Raw genomic sequence first — 17583 nt, forward strand, 5'->3', positions numbered from 1 at the left:
CCCCTAAACCAGGGATCAACAAACTACAGTCAAACTGACTGCCCGGTTTTGTAAATGAAGTTTTTATAGTTGGAACACAGGCATGCCCATTTGTTTACATGTTGTCTAGGGCTGCTTTTATGCTACAGGGGCGGCTTTGAATACTTGCCAGAGACATTATGGCTTGAGAAGCCTAAGATACTTACTCTCTGGCCTTATACAGAAACACTTGCTGATACCTGGCTTGAACATCACAAATAAAGGCAGAGAGTGTCTTTTGGATAAAAAAGTAAGACCCAACCATATCCTCCCTACAGGAAGCCCACTTGATGAGACTGACACTCTACCTATTGCACTAATGAGGTTCCTTTACAAGAAACCCACTTTCTTGTTTGTTTAAGGTTATTTTAAAAAAATAACTTATTCATTCATTTTCCTCCCATATACTTTTTTAAAAATTGAGGCATAGCTGATTTATAGTATTATACAAGTAATGATTCAAAATTCTTATAGATTATACTCCATTTAAAGTTATATAAAATATTGGCTATATCCCCTTTGCTGTACATTATATCCTGTAGCATACTTATTTTATACATAGTAGTTTGTACCTCTTAATCCCCTACCCTTATCTTGTCTCTCCCCCTTCCCTCTTTTCACTGGTAACCACTAGTTCTCTATATCTGTGAGTCTGTTTCTGGTTTGTTATATTCATTTGTTTGTTTTATTTTTTAGATTCGACATATAACTGATAACATACAGTATTTGTCTTTCTCTGACTCATTTCACTAAACATAATACCCTACAGGTCTATCCATATTGTCATAAATTGCAAAATTTCATTTTTTTAATGGCTGAGTAGTGTATATATATATATATATATATATATATATATTCTGTGTGTGTGTGTGTATATATATGTATGTATATATATCTATAATCTTCCTTATCCATTCATCTGTTGATGAACACTTATGTTGCTTCTGTATCTTGGCTATTGTAAATAATGCTGCTATTAACATTGGGGTGCATATATCTTTTTGAATTAGTTTTTTTTTTTTTTACAAGAAACCCACTTTAAATATAAAGCTACAAATAGATTAAAAGCATGAAATACCATAATCATACCAAGTTGGAGTGATTATATAAATATCAAAGTTGATTTCAGACTAAAGATACCTGGGTTAAAGAAGATTATTTCGTAGTTATCAAGTACACATATAATTCTAAATATTTATTGCTTCTGATAACAGAGCTTTAAAATTCATGAAGCAAAAATTGATAGAACTACAAGGAAAAATAGTGAAATTTGTAATTTCTTGGAGACTTCAATATCCCTCTCTTAAAACTAGATAAGGCTAGTACACAGAAAGTCAGTAAAGATATAGAAGACTTGAACAACCCTATCCATCAACTTTATCTAAGTGATATTTATAGAACACTTTTCCCAGTGGCAACATATATACACATTATTTTCAAGTGCACTGGAATGTTCACCAAGATAGAACATATTCTGGGCCACAGAATGAGTCTTATTAAATATAAAAGGATTCAAGTCATACAAAGTATGTTCTTTGACCACAGTGGAATTAAATTAGAAATCAATAAAAAAGGTTATTTGGAAAAGATATTTGGAAACTAAATACCACGCTTCTAAATAACTCCATGGATCAAGGAAGAAATCAGAAGAGAAGTTTAAAAATTATTAAAGTGGATAAAATGAAAATATAAAAACTTAAAAGGTGCAGCTAATGCATTACTTAGGCGGAAATTTATAGCACTAAATACTTAAATTAGAAAAGAAGAAAAGTCTCAAATCACTGACCTGAGCTCCCAACTTGAGAAACTAGGAAACAGAGAGCAAATGAAACCCAAAGTAAGCAAAAGAAAGGAAATAATAAAGATCTGAGCAGATCAATAAAATAGTAAACAGGAAAAAAAATTGAGAAAACCAAGGAAACCCAAAGCTGGTTCTTTTAGAAGATTGGTAATTGATAAATCTCTAGTGGAGCTGGTCAGGATAATGAGAAGTCACAAATTACCATTAACAAGAATGAAGGAGGTAACATTACTACATATTCTACATATATTAAGAGAACAGTAAGGGAACATTATGAACAGCTTTATGCCAATACATTTGACAACTTCGGTAAATTGGATAAATTTGTTGAAAGACAAAAAAAAAAGCTCATGAAAGAAGAAATGTATAATGTGAATAGGTAATTCTTTTTCTATTAAAGAAATTGAACTAACAGTTAAAAACATTCCCATTAAGAACACTTCAGGCCTGGATGCCTTCACTGGTTAATTTTACTGAACATTTAGGGAAAAAAATAATACCAGTTCTACACAAACTTTTCCAGAAAATTGAAGTGGAGAGAATTCTTTCCAACCTACCTAGTCTATAAAGTTAGCATTACTCTGAAAAAGATATTACAAGGAGAAAAAAGAAAAAAGACCAAATAAACTATAGACCCGTATCCCTCATGAACATAAACAAAATTTTGGCAAGTTATATCCAATAGGTTAAAAAGATAATACCTTGTGATTAAGTAGGGTTTATTCCTGCTTGAATATGCAAGCAATGCAAGATAGGTTTAAAATTTGAAAACCAATCGATGTAAGTCACTGTATTAACAGACTAAGAAATGATTATCTCAGTCAGTGCACAAAAGTATTTGACAAATCCAATAGGTATTCCTGAGTACAAAGTGTAAGCAAACGAGGAGTAGAAAGGACCATCCTCAGTCTGATTAAGGACATCTACAAAAAGCCTACAGTTCACATCATACTTAATGACAGAAGACTAAATGCTTCCCCTTAAGGTCAAGAACGTGGCAAAGATGTCCACTTTTACCACTTTTACCCAACATTATACTGAAGGTTCCAGCAAGTGCAGTAAGGTAAGAAAAAGAAATAAGAGGCATCTAGTTTGGGAATGAAGAAGTAAAACTATCTTCATCTGTAAACAACATGATGTCTACATAGAAAATCCTATGGAATTTGCAAAGACACTGTTAGAACTAGCAAGTGTGTTTAGTGAGGTTGCAGGATACAAGATCAATATACAAAACTCAGTTGTATTTATGGAAATACAATACTAGCCCCAAACAATAGCAAATTGAAATTTTAAATTACTATTTTCATTAACATGAAGAAACATGAGATGTTGATAAATCTGACAAAAGATAGGCAAGACCTATACATTGAAAACTACAAAACATTGCTGAGAAAAATTAAAGAGAACCTAAATAGACTGAGAGATATATTGTGTTCATGGATTGGGAGACTCAACATTGTGAAGATGTCAGTTCTCAAATTGAACCACCTCATTCAGAATTCCAGAAGACATTTTATAGAAATGGACAAGGTGATTCTAAAATTCATATGAAAATGGAAAGGATCTGAAATAGTCAAAACAGCTTTGTAAAGTAAAAACAGAGTTGGAGGACTTAATACCACCTTATTTCAAGACATAAAGTTAGGGTAATCTAGACAGTGTAATATTGGCATAAAGAATGACAAATAGAGCAATGGAATAATATGGAGTCCTGAAAGGGACCCACACATATAGAGTCAGTGGCATTTTGACAAAGGTACAAAGTCAGTACAGTGGAGAAAGTAGGCTTTTCAACAAACAGTGCTAGAACAATTGGATATAAGTATGCCAAAAAAAGACCTCTTAATCTATATAAAGAATCTCAATGGATAATATACCTTAAATATAAAAGCTATCTTGTATCCAGACTATTAAAAGAATTCTCAGAATTTAATAATAAGGGACTTCCCTGGTGGCACAGTGGTTAAGAATCTGCCTGCCAATGCAGGGTATATGGGTTCGAGCCCTGGTCTGGGAACATCCCATATGAAGTGGAGCAACTAAGCCCAAGCACCACAACTACTGAGCCTGCACTCCAGAGCCTGCGAGCCACAACTACTGAGCCCGCATGCCGCAACTACTGAAGCCTGCATGCCTAGAGCCCATGCTCTGCAATGAGAGAAGCCACCACAATGCGAAGCCTGCGCATCGCAATGAAGAGTAGCCCCCACTTGCCGCAACTAGAGAAAGCTGACATGAAGCAACGAAGACCCAATGCAGCCAAAAATAAATAAATAAGTTTATTTAAAAATTTAATAATAAGAAAACCCAATTAAAATAATAGGTATAAGATTTGAAGACACTTCACCAAAGATGATGTACAAAGGGAAAATAAGAACATGAAGGTATACTCAGCTTCATTAATCTTTAACAAAATGCAAATCAAAAGCATAATGAGATACCACTAAACACCTATAAGAATGTCTAAAATTAAAAAGACTGATCATACCAAGTGTTGACACTTGGAACTGGAATATAGGAATATAAAATGGTACAACTTTGAAAAAGCTTGGCAGTTTTAAGATTGTTAAACATACATACACCCATTGTTGAGCTAGCCATTCCACTCTTAAATATTAACTCAAGGGAAATGAAAGCATATGTCCATATAAAGACTTGTTCATGAATATTTATGTAACATTGTTTATAATTGCCAAAACCCAGAACCATCCCTAATGTCCATCAACATGTGAATGGATAAATTGTATTATATCCAATAGTGGAATACTACTCAGCAATAAAAAGGAATGGAGTGTTGATCATACAATAGGTATTTTTATTATTTTTTTAAAAAATTAATTTTTAATTGAAGTGTAGTTGCTATACAGTATTATATAAAACAATAGGTATTAATGTCAAAATAATTATGACAAGTAAAAGAAGCTAGACAAAAAAAGAATATATAACCCCATTTATATATGTATTTATAAATATGTTAGAATTATATATATATTAATATATAGAGATATATATGCAATTCATATCTATTATAATGTACGTAATTCTAGAAAATATGAAGTAATCTATGGTAACAGTAAACAGACCTGTGGTTCCCTGGGAATGGGGGGTTGTGTAAAGAGTGAAAGGAAGGATGACAGAGGGGCACAAGGAGACTTTTGGTGATGGTGGATATATTCATTATCTTGATATAATGATGATGTTATGGATTTGTACTTAGGTCAAAGCATATCACAATATATACTTTAAATATGTGCAGTTTATTATATGTCTCTTATGCCATAATCTTTTTTCTTTCTTTTAAGGCTTAGGGAAGTACAAAATTTTAAATAATAAATACAGATTACACATTGTGGCTTTTGGTCATAAATTGTCGAGATCTATATTCATTTGCCTACATATCTCCACTTGGATTTTTTTTTAAATTATATTTTATTTTTTTTATACAGCAAGTTCTTATTAGTCATCAATTTAATATACATCAGTGTATACATGTCAATCCCAATCTCCCAATCACACCACCACCCCCACCTGCTGCTGCTTTACCCCTTAGTGTCCCTACGTTTGTTCTCTACATCTGTGTCTCAGTTTCTGTCCTGCAGACTGGTTCATCTGTACCATTTTTCTAGGTTCCACATATATGCGTTAATATACGATATTTGTTTTTCTCTTTCTGACTTACTTCACTCTGTATGACAGTTTCTAGATCCATCCACGTCTCAACAAATGACCCAATTTCGTTCCTTTTTATGGCTGAGTAATATTCCATTGTATATATGTACCACATCATCTTTATCCATTCGTCTGTCAGTGGGCATTTAGGTTGCTTCCATGACCTGGGTATTGTAAATAGTGCTGCAATGAACATTGGGGTGCATGTGTCTTTTTGAATTATGGTTTTCTCTGGGTGTGTGCCTAGTAGTGGGATTGCTGGATCATATGGTAATTCTATTTTTTAGTTTTTTAAGGAACCTCCATACTGTTCTCCATAGTGGCTGTATCAATTTACATTCCCACCAGCAGTGCAAGAGGGTTCCCATTTCTCCACACCCTCTCCAGCATTTGTTGTTTGTAGATTTTCTGATGATGCCCATTCTGACTGGTGTGAGGTGATACCTCATTGTAGTTTTGATTTGCATTTCTCTAATAATTAGTGATGTTGAGCAGCTTTTCATGTGCTTGTTGGCCATCTGTATGTCTTCTTTGGAGAAATGTCTATTAAGGTATTCTGCCCATTTTTGGATTGGGTTGTTTGTTTTCTTAATATTGAGCTGCATGAGCTATTTATATATTTTGGAGATTAAGCCTTTGTCCATTGAGATTCATTTGCAAATATTTTCTCTCATTCTGAGGGTTGTCTTTTTGTCTTGTTTATGGTTTCCTTTGCTGTGCAAAAGCTTTGAAGTTTCATTAGGTCCCATTTGTTTATTTTTGTTTTTATTTCCATTACTCTAGGAGGTGGATCAAAAAAGATCTTGCTGTGATTTATGTTAAAGAGTGTTCTGCCTATGTTTTCCTCTAAGAGTTTTATAGTGTCCAGTCTTACATTTAGGCCTCTAATCCATTTTGAGTTTATTTTTGTGTATGATGTTAGGGAGTGTTCTAATTTCATTCTTTTACATGTAGCTGTCCAGTTTTCCCAGCACTACTTATTGAAGAGACTGTCTTTTCTCTATTTTATATCCTTGCCTCCTTTGTCATAGATTAGTTGACCATAGGTGCCTGGGTTTATCTCTGGGCTTTCCATCTTGTTCCTATGATCTCTGTTTCTGTTTTTGTGCCAGTACCGTATTGTCTTGATTACTGTAGCTTTGTAGTATAGTCTGAAGTCAGAGAGTCTGATTCCTCCAGCTCTCTTTTTTTCCCTCAAGACTGCTTTGGCTATTTGGAGTCTTTTGTGTCTCCATACAAATTTTAAGATTTTTTGTTCTATTTCTGTAAAAAATGCCATTGGTAATTTGATAGGGGTTGCATTGAATCTGTAGATTGCTTTGGGTAGTATACTCATTTTCACAACATTGATTCTTCCAGTCCAGGAACATGGTATATCGCTCCATCTGTTTGTATCATCTTTAATTTCTTTCATCAGTGTCTTACAGTTTTCTGCATACAGGTCTTTTGTCTCCCTAGGTAGGTTTATTCCTAGGTATTTTATTCTTTTCGTTGCAATGGTAAATGGGAGTGTTTCCTTAATTTCTCTTTCAGATTTTTCATAATTAGTGTATAGGAATGCAAGAGACTTCTGTGAATTAATTGTGTATCCTGCAACTTTACCAAATTCATTGATTAGCTCTAGTAGTTTTCTGGTGGCATCTTTAGGATTCTCTATGTATAGTACAATGTCATCTGCAAACAGTGACAGTTTTACTTCTTCTTTTCCAATTTGTATTCCTTTTATTTCTTTTTCTTCTCTGATTGCAGTGGCTAGGACTTCCAAAACTATGTTGAATAATAGTGATGAGAGTGGACATCCTTGTCTTTTTCCTGATATTAGAGGAAATGCTTTCAGTTTTTCACTGTTGAGAATGATGTTTGCTGTGGGTTTGTCATATATGGCCTTTATTATGTTGAGGTAGTTTCCGTCTATGCCCACTTTCTGGAGAGTTTTTATCATAAATGGGTGTTGAATTTTGTCAAAAGATTTTTCTGCATCTATTGAGATGATCATATGGTTTTTATTCTTCAATTTGTTAATATGGTGTATCAGATTGATTGAATTGCATATATTGAAGAATCCTTGCATCTCTGGGATAAATCCCACTTGATCATGGTATGATCCTTTTAATGTGTTTTTGGATTCTGTTTACTAGTATTTTGTTGAGGATTTTTACATCTATATTCATGAGTGATATTGGTCTGTAATTTTCTTTTTTTGTAGTATCTTTGTCTGGTTTTTGGTATCAGGGGGATGGTGGCCTCATAGAATGAGTTTGAGAGTGTTCCTTCCTCTGCAGTTTTTTGGAAGAGTTTGAGAAGGATGGGTGTTAGCTCTTCTCTAAATGTTTGATAGAATTCACCTGTGAAGCCATCTGGTCCTGGACATTTGTTTGTTGGAAGATTTTTAATCACAGTTTCAATTTCATTACTCCTGATTGGTCTGTTCATATTTTCTATTTTTTCCTGGTTCAGTCTTGGAAGGTTATACCTTTCTAAAAATCTGGGCATTTCTTCCAGGTTGTCCATTTTATTGGCATAGAGTTGCTTGTAGTAGTCTCTTAGGATGCTTTGTATTTCTGCTGTGTCTGTTGTAACTTCTCCTTTTTCATTTCTAATTTTATTGATTTGAGTCCTCTCCCTCTTTTTCCCGATGATTCTGGCTAATGGTTTATCAATTTTGTTTATCTTCTCAAAGAACCAGCTTTTAGTTTTCTTGATCTTTGCTATTGTTTTCTTTGTTTCTTGTTTTGTTTATTTCTGCTCTGATCTTTATGATTTCTTTCCTTCTGCTAACTTTGGGTTTTGTTTGTTCTTCTTTCCCTAGTTCCTTTAGGTTTAAGGTTAGATTGTTTATTTGAGATTTTTCTTGTTTCTTGAGGTAGGCTTGTATAGCTATAACCTTCCCTCTTAGAACTGCTTTTGCTGCATCCCATAGGTTTTGGATCGTCGTGCTTTCATTGTAATTTGTCTCCAGGTTTTTTTGTTTGTTTTTTTTTGCGGTACGCGGGCCTCTCACTGTTGTGGCCTCTCCCGTTGCGGAGCACGGGCTCTGGACACGCAGGCTCAGTGGCCATGGCCCACGGGCCCAGCCACTCCGCGGCACGTGGGATCCTCCCGGACCGGGGCACAAACCCGTGTCTCCTGCATCGGCAGGCAGACTCTCAACCACTGCGCCACCAGGGAAGCCCATCTAGGTATTTTTTGATTTCTTCAGTGATCTCTTGGTTATTTAATAACGTATCGTTTAGCCTCCATGTGTTTGTGTTTTTTACGTTTTTTTCCCTGTAATTAATTTCTAATCTCATAGCATTGTGGTCAGAAAAGACACTTGATATGATTTCAGTTTTCTTAAGTTTACTGAGGCTTGTTTTGAGACCCAAGATATGAACTATCCTGGAGAATGTTCCGTGCACACTTGAGAAGAAAGTGTAATCTGTTTGGGGATGGAATGTCCTATAAATATCAATTAAATCTATCTGGTCTGTTGTCATTTAAAGCTTCTGTTTCCTTATTTATTTTCATTTTGGATGATCTGTCCATTGGTGTAAGTGAGGTGTTAAAGTCCCCCACTATTACTGTGTTACTGTCGATTTCCTCTTTATAGCTGTTAGCAGTTGCCTTATGTATTGAGGTCCTCCTATATTGGGTGCTAATATATTTATAATTGTTATATCTTCTTCTTGGATTGATCCCTTGATCATTATGTAGTGTCCTTCCTTGTCTCTTGTAACATTCTTTATTTTAAAGTCTATTTTATCTGATATGAGTATTGCTACTCCAGCTTTCTTTTGATTTCCATTTGCATGGAATATCTTTTTCCATCCCTTCACTTTCGGTCTGTATGTGTCCCTAGGTCTGAAGTGGGTCTCTTATAATATATATGGGTCTTGTTTTTGTATCCATTCAGCAAGCCTGTGTCTTTTGGCTGGAACATTAAATCATTCACGTTTAAGGTAATTATCGATATGTATGTTCCTATGATCATTTTCTTAACTGTTTCGGGTTTGTTTTTGTAGGTCCTTTTCTTCTCTTGTGTTTCCCACTTAGAGAAGTGCCTTTAGCATTTGTTGTAGAGCTGGTTTGGTGGTGCTGAATTCTCTTAGCTTTTGCTTGTCTATAAAGCTGTTGATTTCTCCATGGAATTTGCATGAGATCCTTGCTGGGTAGAGTAATCTTGGTTGTAGGTTCTTCCCTTTCATCACTAAGTATATCATGCCACTCCCTTCTGGCTTGTAGAGTTTCTGCTGAGAAATCAGCTGTTAACCTTATGGGAGTTCCCTTGTATGTTATTTGTCATTTGTCCCTTGCTGCTTGCAATAATTTTACTTTGTCTTTAATTTTTGCCAGTTTGATTACTATGTGTCTCGGCATGTTTCTCCTGGGTTTATCCTGCCTGGGACTCTCTGTGCTTCCTGGACTTGGGTGGCTATTTCCTTTCCCATGTGAGGGAAGTTTTCGACTCTAATCTCTGCAGATGTTTTCTCGGGTCCTTTCTCTGTCTTTTCTCTTTCTGGGACCCCTATAATGTGAATGTTGTTGCATTTAATGTTATCCCAGAAGTGTCTTAGGCTGTCTTCATTTCTTTTCATTCTTTTTTTCTTTATTCTGTTCTGTGGCAGTGAATTCCACCATTCTGTCTTCCAGACCACTTATCCATTCTTCTGCCTCAGTTATTCTGCTATTGATTCCTTCTAGTATATTTTTCATTTCAGTTATTGTATTCATCTCTGTTTGTTCTTTAATTCTTCTAGTTCTTTGTTAAACATTTCTTGCATCTTCTCGATCTTTGCCTCCATTCTTTTTCCGAGGTCCTAGATCATCTTCACTATCATTATTCTGAATTCTTTTTCTGGAGGGTTGCCTATCTCCACTTCATTTAGTTGTTTTTCTGAGGTTTTATCTTGTTCCTTCATCTGGTACATAGCCCTCTGCCTTTTCATCTTGTCTATCTTTCTGTGAATGTGATATTTGTTCCACAGGCTGCAGGATTGTAGTTCTTCTTGCTTCTGCTGTCTGCCCTCTGGTGGATGAGGCTATCTAAGAGGCTTGTGCAAGTTTCCTGATGGGAGGGACTGGTGGTGGGTAGAGCTGACTGTTGCTCTGGTGGGCAGAGCTCAGTAAAACTTTAATCCACTTGACTGCTGATGGGTGGGGCTGGGTTCCCTCCCTGTTGGTTGTTTGGCCTGAGGCGACCCAACACTGGAGCCTACCTGGCTCTTTGGTGGGGCTAATGGTGGACTCTGGGAGGTCTCACGCCAAGGCATACTTCCCAGAACTTCTGCTGCCAGTGTCCTTGTCCCCATGGTGAGCCACAGCCACCCCCGCCTCTGCAGGAGACCCTCCACCACTAGCCGGTAGGTGTGGTTCAGCCTCCCCTGGGGTCACTCTTCCTTCCCCTGGGTCCCGATGCGCACACTACTTTGTGTGTGCCCTCCAAGAGTGGAGTCTCTGTTTCTCCCAGTCCTGTCGAAGTCCTGCAATCAAATCCCACTAGCCTTCAAAGTCTGATTCTCTAGGAATTCCTCCTCCCGTTGCCGGATCCCAGTTTGGGAACCTGACGTGGGGCTCAGAACCTTTACTCCAGTGGGTGGACTTCTGTGGTATAAGTGTTCTCCAGTCTGTGAGTCACCCACCCAGCAGTTATGGGATTTTTTTTTTTTTTACTGTGATTGCACCCTTCCTACCATTCTCATTGTGGCTTCTCCCTTATCTTTGGATGTGGGGTATCTTTTTTGGTTAGTTCCAGTGTCTTCCTGTCAATGACTGACCAGCAGCTAGTTGTGATTCTGGTGTTTTCGCAAGAGGGAGTGAGAGCACGTCCTTCTACTTTGCGATCTTGGCTCAGGCTCTATTAGATATTTTTTAGTCATGTCAAAACTAAACTCTTTAAACTAGCGCAAATCTCTAACTTCTTTTCCTGCTTCCTTTCTAATTATACTGTAGGATTTTTTTTTCCTTTTTTTTTTAAATTTTTATTTTTGTAAGCGGTACTTCCATCCTCCCATTTTTCATGCAGGAAGCTAGGGAATCTTCCTTGATGCTTATCTCATCCCCTGCTTTACTACCAAGTTGTGTCATTGAGAACACATTTCAAAGCTGTAGTCTTCCTTTTCTTCACTACCACCTGGTTCAGTTCTCTCTTCTCTTTTCACTAAAAATTGCCTTCCGATTATACTCCCTGGTTTTATGCCTGACCCTCTCAATCCAGTCTCTAGGGAACAGCCAGAGAGATCTTTCGAAGATGAGCATTTAAATCATGTAATTTCTCTGCTTGGATCTTTTCAATGACTTTTCATTGCTCTTGGGATAAGATCTAAAATCCTTTGAATATGGTCAGATTCCCGTTTGCCTCTTGCTTATTGTGTTGTAATCACTTAGGCTACCTTTCAGTTTCTTAAAATCTCCAAGATCTTTTAACTCCAGAACTTTCTCACATGGTATTTTCTGAACCTGCACTGGTTTTTCCCTTTGTCAGTGGCTACCCCCATGCATGCTTTAAGTCTCAGCTTAAATGCCACTAATTCCGAGAAGTCTTTCCTGACTTGCCCATTCAAAATTGGTATCCACACCAGTATCCTGTAGATTTTCATCATAGCTGTTACAGGTTTTTTGGGGGGTGAGGGAGGGGTAGGAGAAGGTGTTTATATGTGTATATGAGATTATTTGGTAAAATACCTCTTTTCTATACTATTCTGAAAAGCTCCTTGAAAGTGGACACCTGTCTATTTTGTTCACTACTGTGTAGCCATCACCTGACTTACTTCCTGGTACAGTTGACAATATTTATTGAGTGAAAGTTTAGAGAAAATACATTGGAAGGAAATATACCAGTGGGTTGCTTTTTGAGTGCTGCATGCTTGTTTTTATAAGATTTCTACAGTGAACTATTAGACTTTCTAATAAGAAAAGTTATAAATAAAATACATCTTTATACTTTTTGTCTTTACTAGAGGTGAAAAAGCAGATGTTATTTTGTGACTTAGATGCTAGTGCTAAATTCTGTTACAAATTAAGTGACCTTGGTATATTAACTTGACTTTTAATATCTTGGAGTTGCACAGCTCTAGGGAGCACTGTTTATGCATATTGTTAGTTAATGAGGACTCCTCTGTTAGTGTAAAGCAGAGACTCTTCTTTTAGTAGCAATTTTAGGTATATGGTTTATCTAGAACAGAGTATGCACTTCTCTCCTAGATCTACCTGCAATTTATGTCATCTTGCATTCTTATCTTAGGTGCCTTATTGTATTTGTCTGTTCCTGTCACAATTTTTTAATCAGTCACCCTTAATTTAGCATAGTTTTGACCAGTTTTGTCTCGTGGAGAAAATTATGTAAGGTTTTCTGAAATCTCGGTATCTATCCATGGTAGCTCTGGTGCTGGACATACGGTGAATATCCTGTAAATCTTTTAAAAATCTTTATTGAATGTCATACATTTTTGAAAAATATAAAATTAAGCCATATCTTTGAGGTAATGATTTGTTAAGTAGGCTTAGTACTTTGAAGTTCTAAAAGTATAGTTCTCAGATGATTGTCAACTTGATTGAGTAGCTTATTATATTTATTTTTTGCTCATCATTTAAATGAGCTTGCTTCTTAGCTAGAAATGCTTTTCAGTTTTTTAAATTAATTAATTATTTTGATAAAGCCTTTTAAAAAAATTTTTGTTGGCTGTGTTGAGTCTGTTGCTGTGCGTGGGCTTTTTCTAGTTGTGGCGAGCAGGGGGCTGCTCTTCGTTGAGGTGCCCAGGCTTCTCATTGCAGTCACAGTTTTATTTAAATGTTTGTGTTCCTTTTCTTTTTAAGATGCCCTTTGTTCATGTTATTTCACTTGTATTTATAATAAATGTATACCAACTTTTTAACAGATAAAATAATTAGGCACAGGGCTTGTACCCTGAAGGACACTGCGCATGCCATCATTGCAGCTGAATTGGATCCAGAATTTAATAAACTCTGTGAAGAAATTAAGGAAGCAAGAATAAAAAGAGGTAAGTTATAGAAGTGAACTTGCTACTGAAGAGTAAGAGGTCATTGAATGTTGTTTCTTTACGGTTGCTGGTATTATGAAAATGTATTTTGAGGCCCATCCTTAATTTCTGATATGAAAATGTCATGTAAATTCTCAAAGATGTTTTAAAATTTTACTTTCTATAACAGTTTTAGTGCAAATGACAGAAATAAAGTACTTCTTAGTGAAATTTCTTTTGCAGGCATATATCTTTAATTATGGATTTCTGTTCTTAAAGGATTTAGATAGGCTTTCATATTTGAAGAGGGTTTATTTTCATCAGTTTATATCTAATACCGATACTTAAAAATGGTTTTTAGGAATACTTTTTTTTTAAACCTGTTGGAATTTATGTGCAATTTTGTTAATATAAACACAGAATTAGCAGATGCGTTTTGTTCGTTCTATATATAATCCTGTCCTTGAGGAACTCACACTTTAGTAGGAGAGAGTAAGTGTAAAACAAATCGAGTATAGTGTGGCATATGCACTGATTGAAGCATGTTCATAGCACAGAGGAGGGACCTCCTGGTAGGAAACCCAGCATTTTGATCAGAGTTTGGAGAATGAATATAGAAGTGTTGTCTCTAGTGAAGTAGAGGAAGGGAGGCAGTGACGGAGAAGGAGGAGGTATTGTAAGCACAGCACACTACGTGTACAGGCGCAGAGACGTGAAATAACGTGGTGTATTGGAAGAACTGCAAACTGGTGTTGCTAAAGATGTACAGAATGGTGGGAAACAAAGCTCAGAAGGTGAGCTGGGTCCAGGACATTGAAGATGTGAAGACGCTTTTTCTTCTACTGCCTTAGAGAGGCCTTCCCTGGCCACCTAATCTTATTAGGCTCTGGTCACCATAGCACTTGGCATTTTGTTACTGTTGTTGTCTCTCTCCTCCTTATTTAGAATATAAGTGCTGTGAATGTCTTATTCATAGCTCTACTGCAGTCCCTAGAACTATCTCTGGTACACAACAGGCTTTTTATAAATATTTGCATGAATCAATGTCTTGCTAAGGAGCTTGGACTTTATCCTGTAGATCTATGTTTTTTAAAATGTGTTTGTGTTTATTACCCACATCAGCTTAGAACTACCGAATTAGATTCTCTGGCCGAGAATCTGAAGGCCGAGAAATCTGCACTTCAGCAAACTCAAGTGCTTTTTATGTACACTAAAGTTTGAGAACAATTGCCATAGTCAGTAGGATTCATAGAAGTATTTGAAACAGTGGAATGGATTGGTAAATTGCTTTGGCAGCAGGAAATAGCAAGGTCTCAATGTGGCTCAGTAGGAGGATGAGAGACCAGTTAAAAAGCTGTTGGAGCCAGTTTTGAAAACATTTTGGCAGTTTCTAAAAAGTTAAGCATAATATTTACATATGACCCAGCGATTCTACTCCTAGGGATCTACCCAAGAGAGATGAAAACATATGTCCATATAAAGACTTGTACGTGAATGTTCACAGCAGTATTATTCACAACAATTAAAAACCGGAAACAACCCAAATGTCCGTCAACTGATGAATGGGTAAACAAAACAGGGTATAAGGGCTTCCCTGGTGGCGCAGTGGTTGAGAGTCCGCCTGCCGATGCAGGGGACGCGGGTTCGTGTCCCGGTCCGGGAAGATCCCACATTCCGCGGAGCAGCTGGGCCCGTGAGCCATGGCCGCTGAGCCTCCGCGTCTGGAGCCTGTGCTCCGCAATGGGAGAGGCCACAACAGTGAGAGGCCCGTGTACCGCAAAAAAAAAACACCAAAAAATAACAGGGTATATTGTACAGTGACATACTGCTCAGCTATAAAAAGGAATAAGGTACTGATACATGGTACAGCATGGATGAACTTTATAAATGTTATGCTAAGTGAAAGAAGGCAGTCACAAAAGAGCACATATTGCATGATTCTATTTATATGAAATGCTCACAAAAGGCAAGTCTATAGAGACAAAAAGTGGACTAGTGGTTGCCTGGAACTGTTACCTAAATTGGATTGCTGTGGTGATTGCACAGCTCTGTAAATTCACTAAAAATCACTGAATCGTACGCTTAAAATGAGTGATTTTTATGTTGTGTAAATTGTACCTCAATAAAGCTTTTGGTGGGGGGAGGGCTGTTGGAGTAGTCCAGAGTTTTAATTAGTGAAGTGGGAATGAAGGTAGGATTAACATGAGAGAGATGCAGCTGCAGGGGTGGAGGGCATTGTGAAGGAAAGGAAGAGGCAAAATTGGCTGCCATGTTACTGGTTTAATGACTTAAGTAGATGCTAATACCACCAGTAGAGAGAGGGAATATATAAGGACAGGTTTTTTTTGGTGGGGAAAGAGAAACCAGTTATCTTTAATTTGACCTATCTCTAGGATATCCAGTTGGTGATATCAAGTAGGCAACTGATATGAATCAGAAGCTCAAGAGAGTTTTGGACTAAAGATGTAATTTGGGACTAATTATATAATGCCAGTAGGAGCTGAAGGCATGAATATTTGTGGTGGAAGGTGTAGATTAAAGTGAGAAGAAAAGGGATTCCAGAGACAGCCCTTAGAAACGTTTAAGGAAGGCAACATTTAAGGATGGCATAGAAGAAAGAAATCTAGTAAAGAGAATTGAGATGGAATGGTTATTTTTATGAAGATCAGTGCACGAAAACCAAACTTAGGCAGTGTGGTGTGACAGCCAGCTAATGTCAGATGGAAACAGTTCATATGAATGGGGTTCAGTGGCCAAATATATGCTTATACTTTCTAAGATGGCAGAAATCATGACTTTTAGACTATATATAATCTTACTGTCTCACAGTCATAAAAATGTGAAATGTATCCCTCTGCAAAGTAAAATGAATAAACACAGGGCCCTTTGGGGATTAAGTGTAAATAAGCATGGCCTGCCATTTTATTTTTATGATTTTATATCTAGTTTCTTTCCCATCTTAAATCAATAGATACTATTTCATCCGAATTACAGACTGTCCAAGTATAATTAATGACTTTAAAATTCAGTTTTGTATTTCAGACTTTTTTTTAACCTTGTTGGTTTATGTAGCTGGAAATATTTAAATAGGTATCGCTTATCTTCTGCTTGCAGGCTTATCGGTAACAGCAGAACAAATAAATCCTCATGGTACTGGAGCTCGAAAGATGGAAACTAGAGTTGAAGAGGCATTTCGGCACAAACAAAGAAATCCAATGGATATCTGGCACAGCACTGCAAATAAATGTGCATGTGAGTATTTGAGATCATGTTATCCAGTAGTGGGAACAACTGCAAATGAGGCAGATGTGTTAGGAATTGGGCACATATACCAAAGGGCTGCTAAGAGCTTGTGGGGTAAAATGCTGAATCAGAATACATTTCTTTAACCTTATTTGCTTTTCTCCTATCTCCATTCAATGCTTGCTGTTGTAATTGAACTAGATTTGAATATCTTCAGTTTTAAACTTTGGTTTTTAGATAGAGATGTGGAGCCAGTAGATTTTTTTTTTTTTTTTTTTTTGCGGTACGCGGGCCTCTCACTGTTGTGGCCTCTCCCGTTGTGGAGCACAGGCTCCGGACGCGCAGGCGCAGCGGCCATGGCTCACGGGCCCAGCCGCTCCGCGGCATGTGGGATCTTCCCAGACTGGGGCACGAACCCGTGTGCCCTGCATCGGCAGGCGGACTCTCAACCACTGCGCCACCAGGGAAGCCCACCAATAGATTTTTTTATCCACCCCGCCCCCAACCCCTTGCTGTATGTTATGCAGAATGTTCTTGTTATGGTGGGAAATGGAAATTCCAGCTTAGGAGAGTGACTGAATTGACAGCAGGAAGTTGATTTTTCTGAGAAAAATCTGTGTAGCCTTCTTTAACTGGCTTTGTTTAAGTCAGATGTATTTAGGGGAAAATTCAGTGTTCTGGGTTCTCCTCACTTTTCCTCATTCATGGTGATCTGTAAAATTTCTAAAAGACAAATGTTAATAAACACAGCATCTTCCTAATGTAATCTTTTTTTTTAACATGTTTATTGGGGTATAATCCTAATGTAATCTTTATGTTTCACTAAAGATAGCCATCTTTGGAAGATATACGCTGTTCTTCTGATATAAAGGTGGTAATTCTGCTCCAACTGTCAGT

The 17583-nt window shown here is 36.9% G+C and overlaps 1 protein-coding gene across 3 annotated transcripts in view; it reads left to right on the plus strand.

The window, feature by feature from the left end:
• ATAD2B (ATPase family AAA domain containing 2B) overlaps positions 1-17583 on the plus strand; it is a 169841-nt gene that overhangs the window by 139490 nt on the left and 12768 nt on the right. For all 3 annotated transcript variants that reach the window (XM_049696353.1, XM_004268079.3, XM_004268080.3), the window contains exons 23-24: positions 13342-13464; positions 16558-16695. In XM_049696353.1, coding sequence (XP_049552310.1) covers positions 13342-13464; positions 16558-16695 — 261 coding nt within the window. The remainder of the gene's footprint in view (positions 1-13341; positions 13465-16557; positions 16696-17583) is intronic.

Source organism: Orcinus orca, chromosome 13 (genome assembly GCF_937001465.1).
Source record: "Orcinus orca chromosome 13, mOrcOrc1.1, whole genome shotgun sequence".
NCBI lineage: Eukaryota > Metazoa > Chordata > Mammalia > Artiodactyla > Delphinidae > Orcinus > Orcinus orca.